This window comes from Phyllostomus discolor, chromosome 10, assembly GCF_004126475.2.
Source record: "Phyllostomus discolor isolate MPI-MPIP mPhyDis1 chromosome 10, mPhyDis1.pri.v3, whole genome shotgun sequence".
In the NCBI taxonomy this organism is placed as follows: Eukaryota; Metazoa; Chordata; class Mammalia; order Chiroptera; family Phyllostomidae; genus Phyllostomus; species Phyllostomus discolor.
Genome location: NC_040912.2, coordinates 44,243,425 through 44,263,711, shown reverse-complemented (window position 1 = coordinate 44,263,711; position 20,287 = coordinate 44,243,425). Strand labels below are relative to the sequence as shown.

Sequence of the window (20,287 nt, the reverse complement as noted above, 5' to 3'; positions counted from 1 at the left end):
TTCCCTGTACTTCGTGTAACCTTCATTTCTGCCTGGGTCTTTTTTATATTGTTTAAGTGCCCAATGAGTTCCTTGAGTATCCTAATTACCAGTGTTTTGAACTCTGCATCTGATAAATTACTTATTTCCATTTGTTTAGTTCTTTTTCTGGAGTTTGGTTCTGTTCTTTTATTTGGGCCACATTTCGTTGTCTCCTCATGTTGGCAGCCTCCCTGTGTTTTCTGTGTATCTGATACAGGTGCTTTGACTACCTGTCTCAGTGGTGTGGCCTATTGTAGGAAAGCACACCAGTAAATTGGTTGGGGTGGAGCCTTAGGAAATCACCAGGGTGGGGCAACCTGTGTGAACCAGGTTGATGGAGTCCCTGGTATGGTGTGGCTCTGTGGCTCTGTGGCTCTGTGGGGGAGTGGTCAGAAAGGACACAATGCCAGTAGCTGGTCTCTGGAGTTTTGTCCAGGAAGAAGCCATCTCCTTGCACATGCCTTGATGCCATACACTTCGATTTCTCCCCGTGTGCCACTGGTACCCTTCCAGCAGCTGCCTTTGTGTGAAGCCCAGAGGGAGTGAGTCAGCCTTAGTACTAAATCCTTTGTGGACCCTTTAAGAGGAGGCTCCTGGGAATCCTGCAGTTTCTTTCATTGTCCCAACCCCTACTTGTTTTTACAACCAGAAGTTTTGGGGACTTAATCTTCTGGTGTTGGAAGTGTGGGCTGTGTGGTTAGGGCTGGGGCTGGGATCCCATGCTCCCTAGGTATCTCTCCCAATGTGGGACCACCCATTCTGCTCCTCTGTGGCTTTCTACCTCTCTGCTGCACTTCCCTGTGTCTCTATCCCTCCTACCCATCTGGATGAATGTGGCTTCTTTAAACCCTTGGTTGTTGGTCTTCCATATAACTCAATTTTTCTGATGAATGTAGGTGATACTTCATTTGTAGTCTAGTTGTAATTTTTGCTGTAGTTGTGCGAGGAAGCAAAGCATATTTACTTATGCCTCCATCTTGACTGGAAATCTATATTTCTTTTTTACAAAATTCTTTAAGCAATTGTAAATGGAATTATTTAATTTTATTTTCAAATTCATTTTTGCTAGCATAGTATTACCCTTGAACAGCGCAGATTTGAATTGTGCAGGTCCACATATATGTGAATTTTTTCAGTAACTACTATTTTCTGTTTGAAGTTAGGAGTCCATGGATTTAGAGGGCCGACTATGCACTGCTCTGTGCCAAGGGACTTGAGCATCTGCAGGTTTTGGTATTCCCTGGTGGCCATGGTCGATATATCAATCTCCCACAGTACCAAGGGATAACTTAAATTTTGGGGGAGGTAAAAGTTGTCAGTGAATTTTTGACTGTGTGGAGGGGGGTGAGTGTTTAAGGGTCAACTGTATATAGAAATAAAATTTATATCTGTGTATTGATTTTTTAAAACATAGTGATCTTCCTGAACTCATTTATTAGTTTAGTGTTTTTCTGTGGATCCTTTGGGGTTTTTTACATACAGAATAATGACATCTGCAAATAATGAGTTTTGCTACTTTTCAGTATGAGTCTCTCATTTGCCTTATTACGTTGGGTAGAACCTCTAGTATAATGTTGACTTGAAGTGGCAAGAGCAGGGATCCTTGCTTTTGCTCCATTAAAAGTAGTTTCATCACTATTCAAAGATCAATTAGTTTTTTTCCAGAGCTATATTGAATAGTTCATTTATTTTATACTAGAACACTGAACTCAGTACCAGCATTAAGACATTTCTAGGTGCTCCTTGTGTTAAGGATACCCATGCTTGTGTGTTCTGAGGGCTAAAACTGAGCCAGCTAGTCTGTAGGAGTGATGGACTGGGGTACTCTGCCTATCTAATGTTAATTGTGGAGATCTTTTTATTTCTTACACCTGGATTCAGTCACTAGGTGGTTTCTCTTTCCTTGGTGACAATCTTATCTATTTTCTTTTTGTTGTCATACGTTGTTGATGTTTGTTCAGAAAGAAAAAAAAAACATTCTGCTTTAAAGAGCCCCTTGGGTAGCAGACATTGATTTTTATCTGTTTGGAATTGAGCTCTTGGGAAATTGTAGAGGCAGTCAGCAAAACCATGGGAAGAAATGATTGTTTTCACTTCTTTGTTAGTCTTTATATTCTATCTACTCATTATTATGCTTAAAAAGGAGTACCAATGAAGAGTGTTAAATAACATAAAATGATGTACAATATAAGCAGCATATTAATTTTTAAATTGTCATTAAGATACTATGATTTTTAGCCCTGGCTGGCGTAGCTCAGTGGATTGAGCACGGGCTGTGAACCAAAGCGTCGCAGGTTCGATTCCCAGTCAGGGCACATGCCTGGGTTGCAGGCCATGGCCCCCAGCAACCTCGGAGTCCCTGGTGTATATTGATGTTTCTCTCTCTCTCTCTCTTTCTCCCTCCCTTTCCTCTCTAAAAATAAATAAATAAATCTTAAAAATAAATAAATAATACATACATAAAATACAATTTAAAAAAAAAAGATACTATGATTTTAAATATAAAGTAGTGACTACAAAATTTGCATGTGCCTTAGAAGGGTTTTGTTCTGTTTTGTTTTTTATTGTTGTTCAAGTACAGTTGTCTGCATTTTCCCCCCATCCCAGCCATCCCTATCCCCCTCACCTGATCCCAACCCTCTTGGTTCTGTCCATGTCTCCTTTATAGTTGTTTCTGAAAACTCCTCCCTCTTTTCTCCGTATTATCCACTCCCACCTCCCATCTGGTTACTGTCAGTTTGTTCTTAATTTCAATGTCTCTGGTTATATTTTGCTTGCTTTTTTGTTTTGTTGGTTAGGTTCCACTTAAAGGTGAGATCATATGGTATTTGTCTTTCACCACTTGGCTTACTTTACCTAGCGTAATGTTCTCCAGTTCCAGCCATGCTGTTGCAAAGGGTAGGAGTTCCTTCTTTCTTTCTGCTGCGTAGAATTCCATCATGTAAATGTACTACAGTTTTTTGATCCACTCATTTAATGATGGTACTTAGGCTGCTTCCAGCACTTGGCTGTTGTAAATTGTGCTGCTATGAACACTGGGGTGCATAGGTTCTTTTGAATCAGTGTTTCAGGGTTCTAGGATATAATCCCAGCGGTGGATTTGTCAGGTCAAAGGCAGTCCCATTTTTAGTTTTCTGAGGAAATTCCATACTGTTTTCCACAGTGTCTGCACCAATTTGTATTCCCACCAACAGTGTACTAGGATTCTCTTTTCTCCACAACCTCTCCAACACTATTTGTTTGTTGCTTTGTTTATAATGGCCATTCTTAGCAATGTGAGGTGGTATCTCATTATGGTTTTAATTTGCATCTCTCTGATGGCTAGTGATGCTGTGCATTTTTTCATGTGTCTCTGGGCCCTCTGTAGTTCTCCTTGGAGAAGTGTCTGTTCAGGTCAGAAAATTTTTTTTAAGCCATTTTCTGTGACCCATCTTGAAGTTACTGAATCGAACTTCCTGCAGTATGGGACTCGGAGCTCTTGTGTTTTAATTTGCTTTCTCTAGCACCCTAGCTGTTGCATGATTAGAGATAAATGAAATAAGACTGGAGAAACGCTAATAATTATTGAACACTGGTAATGGATATATGGCAATTCATTATATTATTATATATATTTGGCTATGCTTAAAATTTGTCATAAAAAAATTTTTAATGCCTAGTTTGTTGTAGCAGCAACAACTTGTATAGTATGATTGCATTGATGTGGTTTTTCAAAGTATGTAGCTATATGCATAAAAATTACTTTTGGAAGGAAAAAAGAGCTTTAACATAGTGTTTTTGGAAAGAAGGAACCCTTAGAATTCAAGGACAGGGAAAAATTAGTTTCATATCTTTAAGATTTAATTTTTAAAAATCATATTTTAAAAATAAAATATATAATCTTTAAGAATTTATATTTTGGGACTTTACTGTAAAGATTATTTTTTACCCTAAGTAGTCATTACCTAATAATAAAATTGTATTGACCAAGTGCAGTATTAAAGCACTTTTTATATATCATCTTAATTCATTATTTGTCATAATTTACCTATTTTTTGTAATTTCATGAAATAATGAAAGGTTTTCTAGTAAGATTTTTTCAGATGGGCTTGTCTGTCAGTGGTTAGTTAGTGCTCACTACATGATATGCCTATTAAAAACTGCAGAGATTAAACCCCAGATTCTTACCTAGTAAATATGGGATGATGGTGGGATGATGCCTAGGAATTTGTATGTTCAAAGAGCTGCTGAGATTATGCTGATTACCTCTTTAAATGACAGCTTTACATCATCAGATTTTTGTTTTTTAAGAATGACCTTCTGTCAGTATGATGTTGGAAATTATCCTTCTGATACCTAGAGTCAGTTTTTATTGTTTTTTTTTTAAGTAAATATTTTTTGTTATTTACTTAATCTTATGGTTCATTAGAAAACACCTATCTTCAACAGGCCATAATTTGTGAAATCCTTTTATTTATCTTGTAGTTGATCACAGCCGAGTTAAGTTGACTCTAAAGACGCCTTCTCAAGATTCAGACTACATCAATGCAAATTTTATTAAGGTATGTGTTAACTTTAAATGGTGTTTCTCTGCCACACTTAATGTCTTCCTATATACTAGTTTATTAAATTATTTTGAATTGCCTAAACATGATGCCATCAGCAAAAGAAATAAAAATAAAATCACAGCCCTGGACACATTTTCATGTGCTTTCCCTTACAGTGTCCTTACTTAGAGAGTTTATGATGTTGGAAATAAAGATTTTTTTTTACACTGGAGACTTATAAACACTTTATCTATTCCTAAATCATCTTTTCTTTTGTCCCTTTGAGTTTATATACATGGCCATTCCCTGGTATTAAATTATGTAGGTTATTTCCAGTTTTTCTTGATGGTAATATTGCAGTAAATATTATTCCTTTGAAAAACCTCATAGGATAAAATTACCAGTGGTGGAATTAGTGTGTAATACTGATTTAAAATTATAGCATATAAACTTATATTGAAGACTTTTGTCAGCTGTCACCATTTCAAGGCAACCTAAAATACAACATTAAATATAGTCAATATATAGTTAACTGTTTTGGTATACTCTTTGATCAAAAGCAGTTAAGTTCTTACATGGTTATCAATAGAGAGACAAATTCAAACTGCTATTTGATTAAATAAAAGACTTTTAAGCTGTTCTGTGTTTTTGAATCTCTATATGACAGTATAGTCCTATTCTTTTTAGTGGTTTATATATGGTATGTATACATACATATTTTAATACATTATTTTGTTAACAGGAGTAGTCTTGGGACTTTAGTTTTTAATTCTTAGGTAAATAATTTTTAAACATGCATAAGGCAGTTAATATTCTGTGTACTGTGTCTAATAAATACACAAAAGTAGTAACATTTCACTCAAAGCTGAAGTGAATTGATTATAATTTTGTCATGCTTTTATGTACTCTGAATGAAAAGTTGTATTTGGAAATGCTGTAAGTGAAAACAGCAATATCAGTAAAATTTGAAACCTTAAAATTTAGGTAAGGAAATATTTTTGGTAATCATAATGAAAATTGCTTTTAACCATTTTAGGGTGTTTATGGGCCAAAAGCATACGTGGCAACACAAGGACCTTTAGCAAATACAGTAATAGATTTTTGGAGGATGATATGGGAGTACAATGTTGTAGTAAGTAATTTACTTTTTATTATCTATTTTGAGAAGTATTACATGTAATGACATAGGATGTTTTACTAAATAAGATATGGAAACACTTCTTAGCCATAATGATATCTTAATTATTGCTTATGTTTACTGAAAAGTCAAACTGATTCTAGGATGTTTCATTAAATTAAGAAGAGGGTGTGATAACACTTTAAATCTTGTCTTCTGTCAGTAACTGATAAGAGAGCTACCAAATAAGAGGGATTGATAGATGGATAGAGAGATAGCTATGTGATAAATCAGGTATAGTGAAATATTAATTGTAGAATACAAATGGCAGCTAAAAAACTTTGCATTGCATTAAAAAATGTTAGAGTGGGGGAGCAAATGTAACAAACAACCTTAGGTTTAAAGACATTTAAATGGCCCTGGCCTGGTAGCTCAGTTGGAGCATCATCTTATACAACAACAACAAAAAAAAGTTGTGGGTTTGATCACAACACATAGCTACATCCACAGTCAGGGCACATAGAGGAGGCAACTGATATATGTTTCTCTCTCTCCAAAAAATCAATAAAAACATAACCTTGGGTGAGGATTAAAAAAAAGAGAGAATGAAGACCTTTAAATGCGTTCATCGTTTAGATCATTTTATTAAATGTGATTTAAAATCAGGAGTAAATCTCTAAGATTCATAAAATTTAATTTGTTGCTATATAGCCCTTGTTTGGAAGGTGTGATTTTGATAATTTCCTTAACTCATAGTTTTTATATTAACAAAGTATATAAATGATCCCTAAAAGTATAGTCTTCATACTTTTCATATTAAAACTCCTTTTTTTGCCTGGTTAGGGTGTGTATGGGAGGCAACCAATTGTTCTGGGTAAAAATTAATTCTTTAATGAAATCTATATTTTATTAAAAAGAGAAAATTATGTTTAATTCTTCCTCTTATCCCACCCCACATCTTTTTTAGATCATTGTAATGGCCTGTCGAGAATTTGAGATGGGAAGGGTATGTATACCTGTTAACACTTAAAAATAATTTTGGTGTATTCATTTTGCCACTTTATTTCTAAGGATATATATTCCTGATCTTGTATTCTGATCCCTTGTCATTAAAGCAATACTTCTTGTGTGTGTGTATGTTCTGCTATTGCTTTTACTGGATGAAAGGAACAAAATATAAGTACATTTTATTATATACTGAAAATGATAAATTTTAATGGTTCCGTAAGTAAAATACTATTTATGGATTGAAGTGGAGAGGCATTTTAAAAATAGGGATAATGGCCTGTCTGGTATGGTTCACTGTATTGAGTGCCAGCCTGCAAACCCAAAAGGTCACCAGTTCGATTCCAGTCAGGGCATATTCCTGGGTTGTGTGACAGCTCTCCAGTTGGAAGCATAAGAGAAGCAACTGATCAATGTGTGTCTTACACATGGATGTTTCTCTCCCTCTCCTCCCTCCCTTACCTTTTCTCTAAAAATAAATAATTTTTAAGAAAAAGGCAAAAGTAGAAATAAAATTGAGCCATAAACACGAGTTAAATAATTTTGATTATAAATTTATAACTTGAATATTTTGATTTCTCTGCCTGCGGATATCACTGCATTTTTTGTTTGTTTATGCTATCTTCAAAGAATTACTTCTTTATCTGAAATTTTTCGTAAGGGTATTTTTATGCCCTATACACATAAATTTAGTTTTAAATCTATTTGATCTCCTGCAGGCATCAACTACTGTGTCTTCATTGTTTGGGGTGGTAATATTTATAGGATAGGTACTAAATAAAATTAATGTGTGGTCTTCTGTAAATGTGACACACAAATCAAACTTAGGAAACAAGTTATGTGGTAGTTTGAAGTTTCCCTATGCTAATGTGGTTCATTAGTTAAGGTAAAAGTTAGTCTTATTGTAAAAATTTTTATAAAATTTTTTATAGTAAAGAATATGTTGGAAAAGCAAGATAGTACATTTTTCAGTTATGTGAGATGTAATAATATATAAATCATTGCAAAGCTTAGTTGAACTGGTAGGTTTTTGTCATTCCTCGCAAACCAATTTTTTTTACCAGTGGTGGATTTACAGAAAATAAACATTTTCTAAAATTAGAACTTAAAACAGACTGAGAAATTGTTAACTTACCTGTTTAAGTGCTGTTAGTATATAGTTCAGTACCATTATTAATCAGTTCTCTTAGGAAGTTTAAATTTTACTCTCCTAACAGTTTCTTAAGTTACTATTAAGGTTTAGGACTTACTTCTCTTCATTCTATGAATAAGCTCCCCATATATGTCAGTAATAATACTTGATGAAAATAAGTTGTATTGAATGCAAAATTTTTTTAAACTAAAGATTTTGTGATTGGTAGTGTTTCGTTAGATTGTCAGTGAATTTGGGCCTGGTAGTTTGTTTTGATAACCTAAACTTAAATCTCGATTAGAATGTGCCTGATGGAAAGAGCATAAGTAATGAAATCAAACAAACTATACTTTCCTAGCTTTTTTGACCAAAAAACTGTCCCCTCTAAGCTTCACTTTACTCAGCTCCAACATGAATGTTATTTGATTATTATACGTTATGCATGTATTGATGTTTAACACACAGTTTTTGGTATTAATAATCATTAGTTTATACCTGGATTATAAATACCAATATAATATTTACTTATTTACTGTGGTATATTAGTCACACAGCTGCAGTTCTTACTTATCTTGTATAACTTGTTTGTGTCTGTTTTCAAGATGTTGAAACTTTAGCAGGTACAAGACCAGAAAAAAATCCTTAAAAATAACTTAGTTTTATTATTTTTCTATGACCTTCTACTGGGAAATGAGGTTTGTGGTTTTAAGCATCCTAAAATATTAACAATACTGCTCTAGGCCAAAATAACACACTAGAGAGTTCTGCTTTGTTGCCTTCTGAGCAGTATTGTTAGTTTAGGGTTAATTCTAGCCTGTAGGTAATAATAATTCTACTTAAACTATATTTGAAACTATAAGAATTTAGAACTGATACATTTCCCACTGTCTGAAGGTATATTTTAAGCTAGAGTGTCATTTAAAGGCTTTCATTTTAGTGGGTTTTAAAGTGGTTTCATTTCTTAGCATCAGAATCATTGTATATTTTTATTAAGTTAGTTTTTTCTTAACCAAATCTTCTAATATGATGAGCTTTGATATTAGAAAGCCAATGAAAATTGAGTGTTCTATTTCTATACCTGTGTAAAACAGAAAGATAAGGGGAGAAACTGGTTACACTTTCTGTGATTTCAAACAAAAGTGGATAGTTTACATTATTCATTATGCTTGTATTAATGAGTATTTTTATCATCAATATAACATTGAAATATACTATTATTTAGTACTCGCAACAGTTACATAAGATAAGAATTATCATTCCCATTTCTACAGGTAAAAGAACTAAAGATCAGTTAAACAGGAAAATTAGTACTTGTGAAATTCTTTTGCTACCAAACAGAATACTCTTTCCACTAAGCCACAGATTTTACACTTGATGAGAATTCAGCCAGATATTATAGGGATTTTAATTGTGTAGGCTTTGAATCTTGCCTGGAAATCCTTCATTCTAAATAGATCTTGTACCAAAAGCAGTTGTTTTTTTTTTCCTAGAGGACGTTGTTAATAATATTCTTATGATCAATCTTGGGGTAGACAGAATAGCTCATCTTTAAGAACGATTGGATAACTTTGAGGTCTCTCAGATCCTTGCCTACTGATGGCAATTATTCTGTTTTCTGGCAAGCAACAAGAAGCTGAACACTGGGACACAAAATATTTATAAAAGGTCAAGAAAAACTATCCTATGGATTACTAACTTTCTTTTTTGGACAACAGAAAAAATGTGAGCGCTACTGGCCTTTATATGGAGAAGATCCTATAACATTTGCACCATTTAAAATTTCTTGTGTAAGTACCTGTTTTTATGTACATTGTTTAATCAGAAAATTGGCATGCTAAACCAATAATTAAATTACAATACAGTGTGAATCCTTTTTTTATATAAGCTAACCACACAGTGTTTCCATTGTAAATCTATACTTAATTATACTAAACAAATATTGATAATGTTTGTTCTTATACCACTTTAAAAATTAGAAACTGAGGTTGACTTTTCATAAATATATAAATCACTTGTTTAAGTTAATTGTGTTAGTCTTTGTATATAAGTTAATACGTATGAGTAAATGGAGTAACTGTGCTTTGAGTGATATATTTGAAACCCTTGATGACTGCAGTTTATCATGTTTATCTTTCGTATCTGTCACACTCTCCAGGATGTTCTAATTAAATATTTTACAAAGATAGCTCTAAGAATTGCCATCCTAGATATAAAGATTGATCCCTTATGGCAGACAGTTTGTTAAGAAACTTAAAATATACAACCATTTAATGAGCTCTTGAAATGAATTAAATTGAAATTCTCAACCCAAATCTGAGAAATTAATTTGAAAAAACTAATGAAAGAAAAAAGGTAAAATATAAATGAGATTTAAAATAAAAACTACAGTTTGCTTGGGTTACATATGATGGCATCTTTCTTAATTAGCTGAAAGAAATATATTTTCTTGTTTACTGAACTCAAAAGACCTATGATTGAACAAACATGAAAAATAATTTACCCATATTAGTCAGGGTTTTCCAGAGAAACAGAATCAATAGGATGTGTATATATAGAGAGAAACAGATTAATTATACGGAATGGGCTCACGTTGTTATGGAGACTGGTAGGTACAAAATCTGCAGGGTGGATGGGCAAGCTAGAGACCAGGTGCTAATGTTCAGTTCCAGTTCGAAGACAGTTTGTTGTAAAGAAGAATTGATTTTTGCAGATGAAAGCAGTCATCTGGAGAATTCTCTCTCTTGGGGGTAACTGGTCCTTTTGTTCTATTTAGGCCTAGACTAAGTAGATATGGTTCACTCATATTATAGAGGGCAGTCTGCTGTACTCCAAGTCCACTCACTGATCATAATATTAATCTTACCCCAAACACCTTCACAGGAACACCAAGAATAATGTTTCACCAAATATTAATTATTTGATATGACCACTCTTTGGCCTAGCCAAGTTGACACAAAAGTTAACCCGATCTTATATTGCCCATCTCAGAATTTCTTGTTTTTGGCTTTGTTTTATGTGGTTAAATGAAAAAGTTTCTGTCATTTTACTGGCAACTGGTGAGTTCAGAAGTCCATCATTTTATGACTTATTTGTATGTAAAACTTCTGAATTCCTCTGATGCATACTCAAAGTTTAGTGCTTCCTGGGTTGACGATACGGAAAAGGACTCAGCTTGTATCACACAATCTCCTTTATAAATACAGTGTGTTTTTGTAATGTTAACTATAACTCAATAGTGCAACTGCCTAGGTTTAATATGCAGTCAGTACTCTAAAGTATTGTTAGAACGAACTATTTGTGAGTTAAATATAAACATTAAAAAATCATACTGCATTTCATATTATTTGAAATTAATAAAACCAATACATTCCGCATTGTCTACTTCTATGAGGGAACACCCTCCCCCTCACCAACCCAAAAAGTATTCTGTAATGCTAAGAATGCAGGAAACCTAGTTCTGTGCAATGTGGTTGTCTTGAACATTTGCAAATTTAAATGTGATAACTGTACTCAGTATTATAAAATTCAAAGTGAAAGTATGTACGCTTAACATTGAACAACAAAACAACTTAATTTTTGATTAGTAAGGGGATCAGGAAAAGTTAAACAACTTATAATGATGAATAGAGAAGAGAAAAAAATCATTTATAATTTGAAAAAAGATGAATTGATTTTGGGGGGTAGTTGTTCAGTTGAACTAAAAGATAATTAAGAAGTCGTCTTGGTGAGGTTTGATTTGATTAGTAACAGCCGGTTTAATTTGTCAGCATTAGGATTGATACTTGCTGAAGAAGCAAAATCTTTTTTATAAGATTTCAAAATGAAAGGTAATGTGTATATCTTTTTGTTGATTCAAACAACTTAGATTTTGTTAGAACTGATGTAAATAAAAATCAGATTTAGAAATAGATGATAGCAAGTTGGTGAAAATAACCATAGTGAGTGAGTGACTTGATTACTTGGCAATCAGAGTGTCTGAGACTGAGGAAGGACAGAATGAGGAGCACTCTCGGTTTGGGAATGAGGGGGTAAAGTATTTGTAGAAGCAGAAAGGCTGGCTAGCAGGAGCTCAGTTGTGTGTTGCTGCATGTAAATCACTTAGACCAGATGTTGACCCAGTATCCATGAGTCAGCTAATCCACTGCTTGTTTAGTAAGTAAAGTTTTGTTGGAATACAACCAGGCCTGTTCATTTACATGTTTGCCTCTCACAACAGCAAAGTTTAAGTAGATAGAGACTTTATGGCCTGCAGATCCAAAAATAGATTGTAAAACTCATCCTTTACAGGCCAGAGAAAATTAAGTCTTAGGCCAGTGTTTTCATCCATACTCATTTTGGATGGAAGTAAAAAACATACTCTTACTTTAATGTTATTTGGAAAGTTCAAAATGAATTAGTAGGATTTTAAAAATTAAAGCAGTGATAATATGGGATTGTTTTTATTAATAAAACAATGTTGCTCTTGACAATCACTGTCCTAGACTGTTTTGGTTTTAACTGCTAAGGTAAAGGATAGTTTGCTTAGGGACAAACTGACCTAGAGTCTTTATTCTAACACTTTGACAAATGACAATAAAAGACTTTTAAAGTGGTTATGTTATCCTTAATCAGAATAACAATTTGGGAATTTCTGAATGTATACTCTTCTCCGTTTGGCATCCAGTTAACTGAGAGTTGAGTGTTTAGTAAGGAAAATCAAACTCTATGGAAAGATGAAATGATTGAAGATGGTGATAGGTACTAAGAAGTCACATTTTGTTTGTATTATTACTATTAAATAATTCTGGTGATGGTGGTTACTTTTATTGGGTGATAAACTTTTAGCTAAGTAAATTGGTTAACAGACACTTCTGTTTAAAATTATGAATAGAGCACTGCCCTCTTTCCCCTCAATAAGGTGGCAGAGCAGTGTCCCCAGCAGACACAGAAATGCAGATTTTTGTGAAGACCCTGACTGGCAAGACCATCACCCTTGTGGTTGAGCTCAGTAACACCAGTGAGAATGTCAAAGTTAAAATACAAGACAAGGAGGGCATCCCATGTGACCAGCAGCATCTTGTTTATGCTGGCAAACAGCTAGAGCATAGCCACAATGTCTTAGACTACAACATTCAGAAAGAGTCCAGCCTGCCCTTGGTGGACTCTGCAGGGTGGCATATTTGAGCCCACCCTTTGCCAGGTTGCTCAGAAGTATGACTGCAAGAAGATGATCTGCTGCAAGTGTTATGCCTGCCTGTACCCCTGTGCTGTCAGTTGCCACAAGAAGTGTAGACACACCAAGAAGGTTAAATAAGACCCCTCTACCACCTCCTCAGCCCAAAAAGTGGCCTTCTGCCTGAATCCCATGGCCCTGGGACCTCAATAAAGTTCCCTTTGCATTGACTAGAAAAAGTAAACATAAGAACATACAAAAATATATATATATACACACAAAAATGAAACTTAAATTCATGAATTTTAGGATGGTGGTTTTTATAATTACTAAGTACACTGGGAAGTTTAAACGTTGATTTTAATTTGTGGACTTTAAATATGAAGTTATTGTTTCTTTTGCTGTGTACTGTTTTTGTTTTAATGTTGTCACTGACTCACAAGTGTTTCCCTTTATTTAGGAAGCTGAACAAGCAAGAACAGACTACTTCATTAGGACACTCTTACTTGAATTTCAGAATGTAAGTATTTTTTATTTAGAGGTAATTTTTAAGGATAATTTTTAAAGAGAAGACATAAATCGTATTTTATCTCACATAAAAGAGACTTAAATTTTTTTAGTTCTGTGCAATAATGAAGAAAATCAGAATGTAATGTTTCCTTAGTATCTTGAGCATTTAGTATCTTCAGCTTTATATTTACCAAATTAGATAATAATTTAGTTTAAATAACAGTAATATAAATTTTAACTTACTTAGAATAGCAGTCCCCAAAATAAATTTACTGTATTTGGAATGGTTGGTTTCTTTGCTGCAAATATATTTTCTTTATTGCAATAGCAGATTATAGCATTGTTTAGATGATTATTATCCACTTCTGCAGTTTATAATATTTTAGAAGGGGATAGGCCACTGTCAGAGCTAAGTCATTTAGATATATTGTTTTTACTTTAAACACTTGATTTCAGTGTTTCAGAGCTATATAAAATGATAATTTGTCTAGGAAGAAATCAAAGAAAATTCTAATGGACATTAGAGAATGCTTGTCTACCTCTTCCTCAATTTCTCTATTTTTTATTATCTTAATGTAGCTTACTTTTGTTATCTGTAATCTAATTTGTCCATGAAGTTCATTATTCTTCCCCTTCCAGTGCATTTGTAAACATACTTGCAACTCCTGCCTTACTATTTACAAGAAGACATGGTTCCAATACTTTTACTGTCCCCCTGACTTGACTAATAATCATGTCCCTTTATTTGAGTCATTTATTATACTTTGGTTGGTACTTCTTAACTTACAGTAATAACAATAGGTACCTCACTAAATTTCAGTAGTGTATGAGACATTTCAACTCCTAACTCTATTGTGGTGTAGATACTGTTATCTGCATTGCACATAGATATGAAGACAGAGTCTTTAAGAAGTTAAGTAGCTTACTTAATCTTACTCAGTAAACAGAAACAGAATTGACAGAAACAGAATTTAAATACAGTTTTAATCTGGATTCAAAGCAGGTAACTCTCAGTTAAATACCTAGAATGGCTGATCTCAAAGCATTTTGATAGGACTGAAAACATTCTTAAAAATTATTGAAGATTCTAGGAGCTTTTATTTATGTGGGTTATATCTTTTAATATTTACTGTTTTTGAAATTTAAAGTAAGGCATTTTCTTTATTTTTAAAATTTATTTCCTTATTTTTATTGATTATGCTATTACAGTTGTCCCAGTTTTTCTCCTTCATCCCCCTCCACCCAGCACCCCCCACACATATACTCCCTCCGGCAATCTCCCTCCTTTGTTCATGTTCGTGGGTCATGCATATAAGTTCTTTGGCAACTCCATTTTCTATACTGTATTTTACATCCCCCTGCCTATTCTATAACTGCTAATTCGTATTCTTAATATTTTCACCTTTCCCCTCCCCACTGACCACTATCCCAATGTTCTCTGTATCTATGATTCTATTTCTGTTCTTCTTTGTTTAGTTTGCTTTTTAGAATCAATTTTTGATACTTATGTATTGCCATTTTAAAGTTCATCATTTTGATCTTTTTTTTTTAAATAAGTCCCTTCAACATTTCATATACTGATGGTTTGGTGGTGATGAACTTCTTTAGCTTTGCCTTGTCTGGGAAGCACTTTATCTGCCCTTCGATTCTAAATGTTAGTTTTGCTGGATAGAGTAATCTAGGTTGTAGGTCCTTGCTTTTCACCACTTTGAATACTTCTTGCCAATCCCTTTTAGCCTGAAAAGTGTCTGTTGAGAAATCAGCTGGCAGTTTCATGGGAGATCTTTTGTAGGTAACTCTCTGCTTTTCTCTTGCTGCTTTTAAGATTATCTCTTTAACCATTGGCATTTTAATTATGATGTATCTTGGAGTGGGCCTCTGCATCCATCTTGTTTGGGACTCTCTGTGCTTCCTGGACTTGCATGTCTATTTCCTTCACCAAATTAGGGAAGTTTTCTTTCATTATATTTTCAAATAGATTTTCGGTTTCTTCCTCTTTCTCTTCTTCTGGCATTCCTATGATTCAAATGTTGGAATGCTTATAGTTGTCACAGCAGTTTTTTTACACTGTCCTTGTTTTTCTGGATTCTTTTTTCTTTTTTTTGTTCTGATTGGTTGTTTTTTTGCTTCCTTATGTTCCAGATCATTGATTTGATTCTCAGCTTAATCCACTTTACTGTTGTTTCTCGGTAAATTGTTCTTTATTTCAATTAGTGAATCCTTAATTTCAGACTGGATATATTTTGTGCTGTTGAGGTCCTCACTAAGTTCCGTGATCATCCTTATAACTAGTGTTTTGAACTTTACATCTGATAGATTGCTTATCTCCATTTTGTTTAGGGGTTTTTTTGTTGTTTTGTTTTTTCAGTTTGGTTCTGTTCTTTCATTTGGGCCATGTTTCTTTGTCTCCTCCTTTAGGTAGCCTCCTTATGTTTGTTTCTATGTATTAATTAGGGCTGCTATGTCTCCCTGTCTTGGTAGCATGGCCTAATGTAGTAGGTGTTCTGTAGGGTCTAGTGGCACAGCCTCGCATCACTCAAGCTGGGTACTTGAGATGTGCCCTTTGTGTGGGCTAAATACACCCTCCTTTTGTAGTTGAGTCTTGATTGATGTTGGCTGGTCAGTGGGGGATTTACTCAGGCCATTCAGCTGCAAGGACTGGCTGTGACCACTGACCATCGATCTGCACCCTCTGGAGGATCAGCTGTGCAGTACAGGGTGGTGGTGCTCCAACGTGGTTTGTAGCTGTACACTGTGTGCATAGGCTTTGGGGGTTTCCACATGGTACAGGCCCAGTGTGTTTTGCCAGGGCCACCCTGCCTGGGCTATAAAGTAGTCTGATGTGGCTGCTGCTTGTGCTGGGCTTGGAGATTCCCAGGTGAAGCCAAGCTGTGAATCTAGGCTGGCTGCTGCTAGTGCCTGGACTGGGGCCATTTATCAAGAGGTAGGGAGAGTGCTGACTGTTGCTTGCTGTTGCTTGTTTGAGAGGATTTAGGAAGTTGAGCCAAGATCAGCCATATTCATATGGAACAGCTGCTGTTAACAGCTGTAAAGTTGGGGGTCCAGAGTCTCAGGGGATCTCCAGGGTGGGGCAAACTGTGTTAGCCAGGTTCATGAAGTCTCAAGATACGGCATCTGCCTTCTGGCTCTGTGGCTCTGAGTGGGAGGGTTCAAAAAAGGGAGAAAACTGTCCCCCAGCTCTCCCTTTGATGCCATACATTGCAGTTCTCCGCATGCGCGCCCCCGCCCCCGCCCATGCCACTGGTGCCTTTCATGCTGCTACCCTGGTGCTAGAGCTCAGAGCAAGGGAGTCTGAGTAAGTTCCTTTGGGGGTTCTTTAAGAGGAACTGCTTGGGACTCCAGAACTTACTTTCACCTACTCAGTCTGCCCCTGTTGGTTCCTGCAGCCAGAAGTTTTAGGGAGTTTTCTTGGCACTGGAACCCTGAGTTGGGGGGCCTGATGTGGGGCTGGGTCTCCTGAGATGTCCCTCCTAGGCTTGATCCATCATTGGTGGATATGGGACCTGCCTTTTCTGAATCTCCGCCCCTCCTACTGGTCTGGATAGATGTGGTTTATTTTAATTCCATAGTTGTCAGCCTTCCATTCAACTTGATTTCCGACAGTTCTGAATGGTTCTATATTGTAGTTGTAATTTTGATGTGGTTGTGCAAGAAGGTGTGCTGTGTACACCTATGCTACCATCTTGACTAGAAGTCTGAGACATTTTCTTTAAAAAACATGAATACACAAGCACGTGTTACATTGGTTGTCAAAACGATATCATAAGTCATGTAGTGTTTGGAAGACCCTGCTGTACATATGTGAGGGAATGAAAGTGAAAAGGTCAAAGTAACACCTTATTATTATTATGAAAATAATTTACAACTCATAGATCCCCTGAAAGTATTGGAGGATGGGACTCCCCACACCATACTGACCTGAAATAAGACAAATGCCTTGGGGTTAGATAGGTTCATTTCTAATTTTCTTTTTCAGTTTAAATGTGATGTTAGTCTTCTAATTATAATAGATTATAACACAGTGCTATGATATATTGAATATCCATTTAATGCTGTAGAGCAATTAAATAGTATATATAATTTAATAGTTAAAGAGCATGCTCTGGAGGTAGGGCTTCCTGAGGTCAGATCCCACATTTGTCACTTGTTATGAAATGTTAGGTAAGTTGTTTAATCATTCTGTCTCAGTTTTCTTACCTGTAAATTGAAGATAATATTAACAGTACCTTCCTCGTGGCATTACATGGGGATTAAATAAATTTTTACACATGAATCCCTTAGATCAATACTAGGCGTGTGATAGTCAGTAAATGTGGACTATCATTTGTTTTTGTTGTTGTTTAAATGTAATACTAAATATACTACATGACTATTCTTAGAAATGGCAGCAAAGTGAGATGCAGTGTTTCTTTATGTTTTAAAATTTATAAATGTATTTACATAATTACTGAGTTTTTGTTATTCCTGAAGGAATCTCGGAGGCTTTATCAGTTCCACTATGTGAACTGGCCAGACCATGATGTTCCCTCATCGTTTGATTCTATTCTGGATATGATAAGCTTAATGAGGAAATACCAGGAACATGAAGATGTGCCTATTTGTATCCATTGCAGGTACAAAAGTATTTTCCAGATTTTTAAAAAGTTTGGAATGTGGCTGGTGTTATATTATGAGTGATAGATATATCATATTTTGAAACCTAATTTTTGGATTTTCATTAGATAATTACATGGGTTTCCAAATCATAAAAGCGCCCTGAATCCTGAGGCATTTTTCCATCTCTTCTTTAAATTACATTAGATTGTTTTTTAAATAAATGTTTATAAAGCTAGGCCTTGGAGAGAGGGTTTTTGTTTTTGTTTTTAATCCTCACCTAAGGACATGCTTACTGATTTTAGAAATGGGGGAAGGGAGGAGAAGAGGGAGAGAAACATCGATTGGTTGTCTCTTGCACTTACCAGCTGGGGACTGAACCCAAAATCCAGGCATGTTTCCTGACTGAGAACTGAACCCATGACCCTTTCATTCTCAGGGTGATGCTTCCAACTATTTGAGCCACCCCAGCCAGGGCCACATCAGATTTTTAAAAAGACTTACATTCAGAGTATTTACTTCATAAAACTGCTCTTAATTTGCCTCTTTAAGTGACTTGGAAATTTACTGGCATATTTAGTAGTTAAAAGATTTTTTTTTACTGGAGATGGAACACTGAAGATACTTTATCCAGTTAATCTAGTTGTAATGCCTACATTAGTGAAGTGAAAGGGCTACTTTTTTATTTATTAGCCAGAAAAGGTAACTTGTTGATGGACTTGGGAACAATCAGTTAACAACTTGGTTAATTAAAAAATATTTACCTTTAGTTGTTTCAGTGGTTAGTTGACCTTTTAATCAAATAATTAGTTAAAAAGAAAAAACATACTTAATTGTAAAATTAAAAGATAAAGCAAATTCTGACTTCTTTACAAGTTATTTGAAATTATAAACAACAGTTTAAATATTCAGTGGCCAATCTTACAGTGAAATCTTTGAACACATCTGTAATTAATTCCTAAGGATAGATATCTAAAAGTAGGATTTCTAAGTCAAAGGATGTGAAGTTTTTAATGCAGAGTTATTTTTTAATTTAAATAAAGTTGATGTTAATGATATTTAGTCCTACCACTACCAGTTTGTGGGAGGACCTGTTTGCTCCAGAGTTACCCCAAGACTTTTTGTTTTAATGCCTGTGATAGTCAAGTTTATTGGGGTGGGGGAGTCATTTATTTTTTTTTGTAAATTGCTTGCTTGTATTCCTTGCCAGTTATTTTATAGTAGTAGTCATTTATCTCTTAATAATTATACATTACATGTTCTTTATATGTTGAGGGTGTTAACTTTTAGTCATGGTTTTTATTCTGCTTCTTTTGTGACATCTAAATTTTAAATTGTTTTGTAGTTAGAGATGTGAATCTTTTTATGATTTCTGTCTATTGAGATAAGCATAAAGTCCTTCCCTGACACAGTAGTGCTTAAAGTTTGCCTATATTTTTTAGCATTTTATAGTTTAACATTTTGTTTTTAATTCATTTGTAATTTTTTTATGATTAAAGTATGAGGTTAAGAATTCGATTTTTGCCCTCTGTTGTTAGCTAACTCCCTGTGCCCTTTGTTTGAGTGTTCTAGTCGAACAGAAGGAAACCCTTTGATTGAAGATTCCACCATTATGTGATATACACTTAAATATACTCAAATCTGTTTCTGAACTTTTCCGTTTTGTTTTATTTGTGTGGTTCTCTGTGTCTTTAATATTATATTTTTAAAACCATGAAGTTTTAAGTACATATTATTCAGCTCTAGTAATTCTTGACTATAGATTTCTAGAAATGTTTTAGAAATGTGTGAAATTGACATGTATCAGTTTAAAATGAATATTATTGATCATTAAGAGCTTTTTAAAAATTATACTAAGTTGCTTATAATGTACTTTATCAGGACCTTCTAGATTACATGTTTAACAGAGTACTTCTGATTTTTTTAAATACACAGAAAAATAATGCTCAACTTTTTTCTGCCTAAAAATTATTCTAGTGATGTCAGTAATACTTTTAATTGCTCATAGTGACTCCCAATCTTGAGATGCATATTGCCTCCCTCTAATTGAGAATAAGTTACTCTAAAGTATTTTTGTCATATTTTAAAATAAAAAACCTGTGGTATTTTATTTTACATTCTCCAGGTTCTATTAGTTCTTCAGGAAGTGAGGTGCAACCATGATCTTTTGGTGAATCATTGTTGGTGTTCAAATCAGTCTCAGGGCTTGC

The 20,287-nt window shown here is 34.6% G+C and overlaps 1 protein-coding gene and 1 pseudogene across 5 annotated transcripts in view; both read left to right on the top strand.

The window, feature by feature from the left end:
- The window catches only part of PTPN12 (protein tyrosine phosphatase non-receptor type 12), a 93,224-nt gene that overhangs the window by 40,787 nt on the left and 32,150 nt on the right, over positions 1-20,287 (top strand). For 4 of the 5 annotated variants that reach the window (XM_036010711.1, XM_036010710.1, XM_036010714.1 and 1 more), the window contains exons 3-8: positions 4,486-4,562; positions 5,584-5,679; positions 6,632-6,670; positions 9,517-9,588; positions 13,414-13,473; positions 17,955-18,097. In XM_036010711.1, coding sequence (XP_035866604.1) covers positions 4,486-4,562; positions 5,584-5,679; positions 6,632-6,670; positions 9,517-9,588; positions 13,414-13,473; positions 17,955-18,097 — 487 coding nt within the window. The remainder of the gene's footprint in view (positions 1-4,485; positions 4,563-5,583; positions 5,680-6,631; positions 6,671-9,516; positions 9,589-13,413; positions 13,474-17,954; positions 18,098-20,287) is intronic. The other variant, XM_036010712.1, reaches the window with a different exon arrangement.
- On the top strand, positions 11,003-13,208 carry LOC118497095 (annotated as a pseudogene).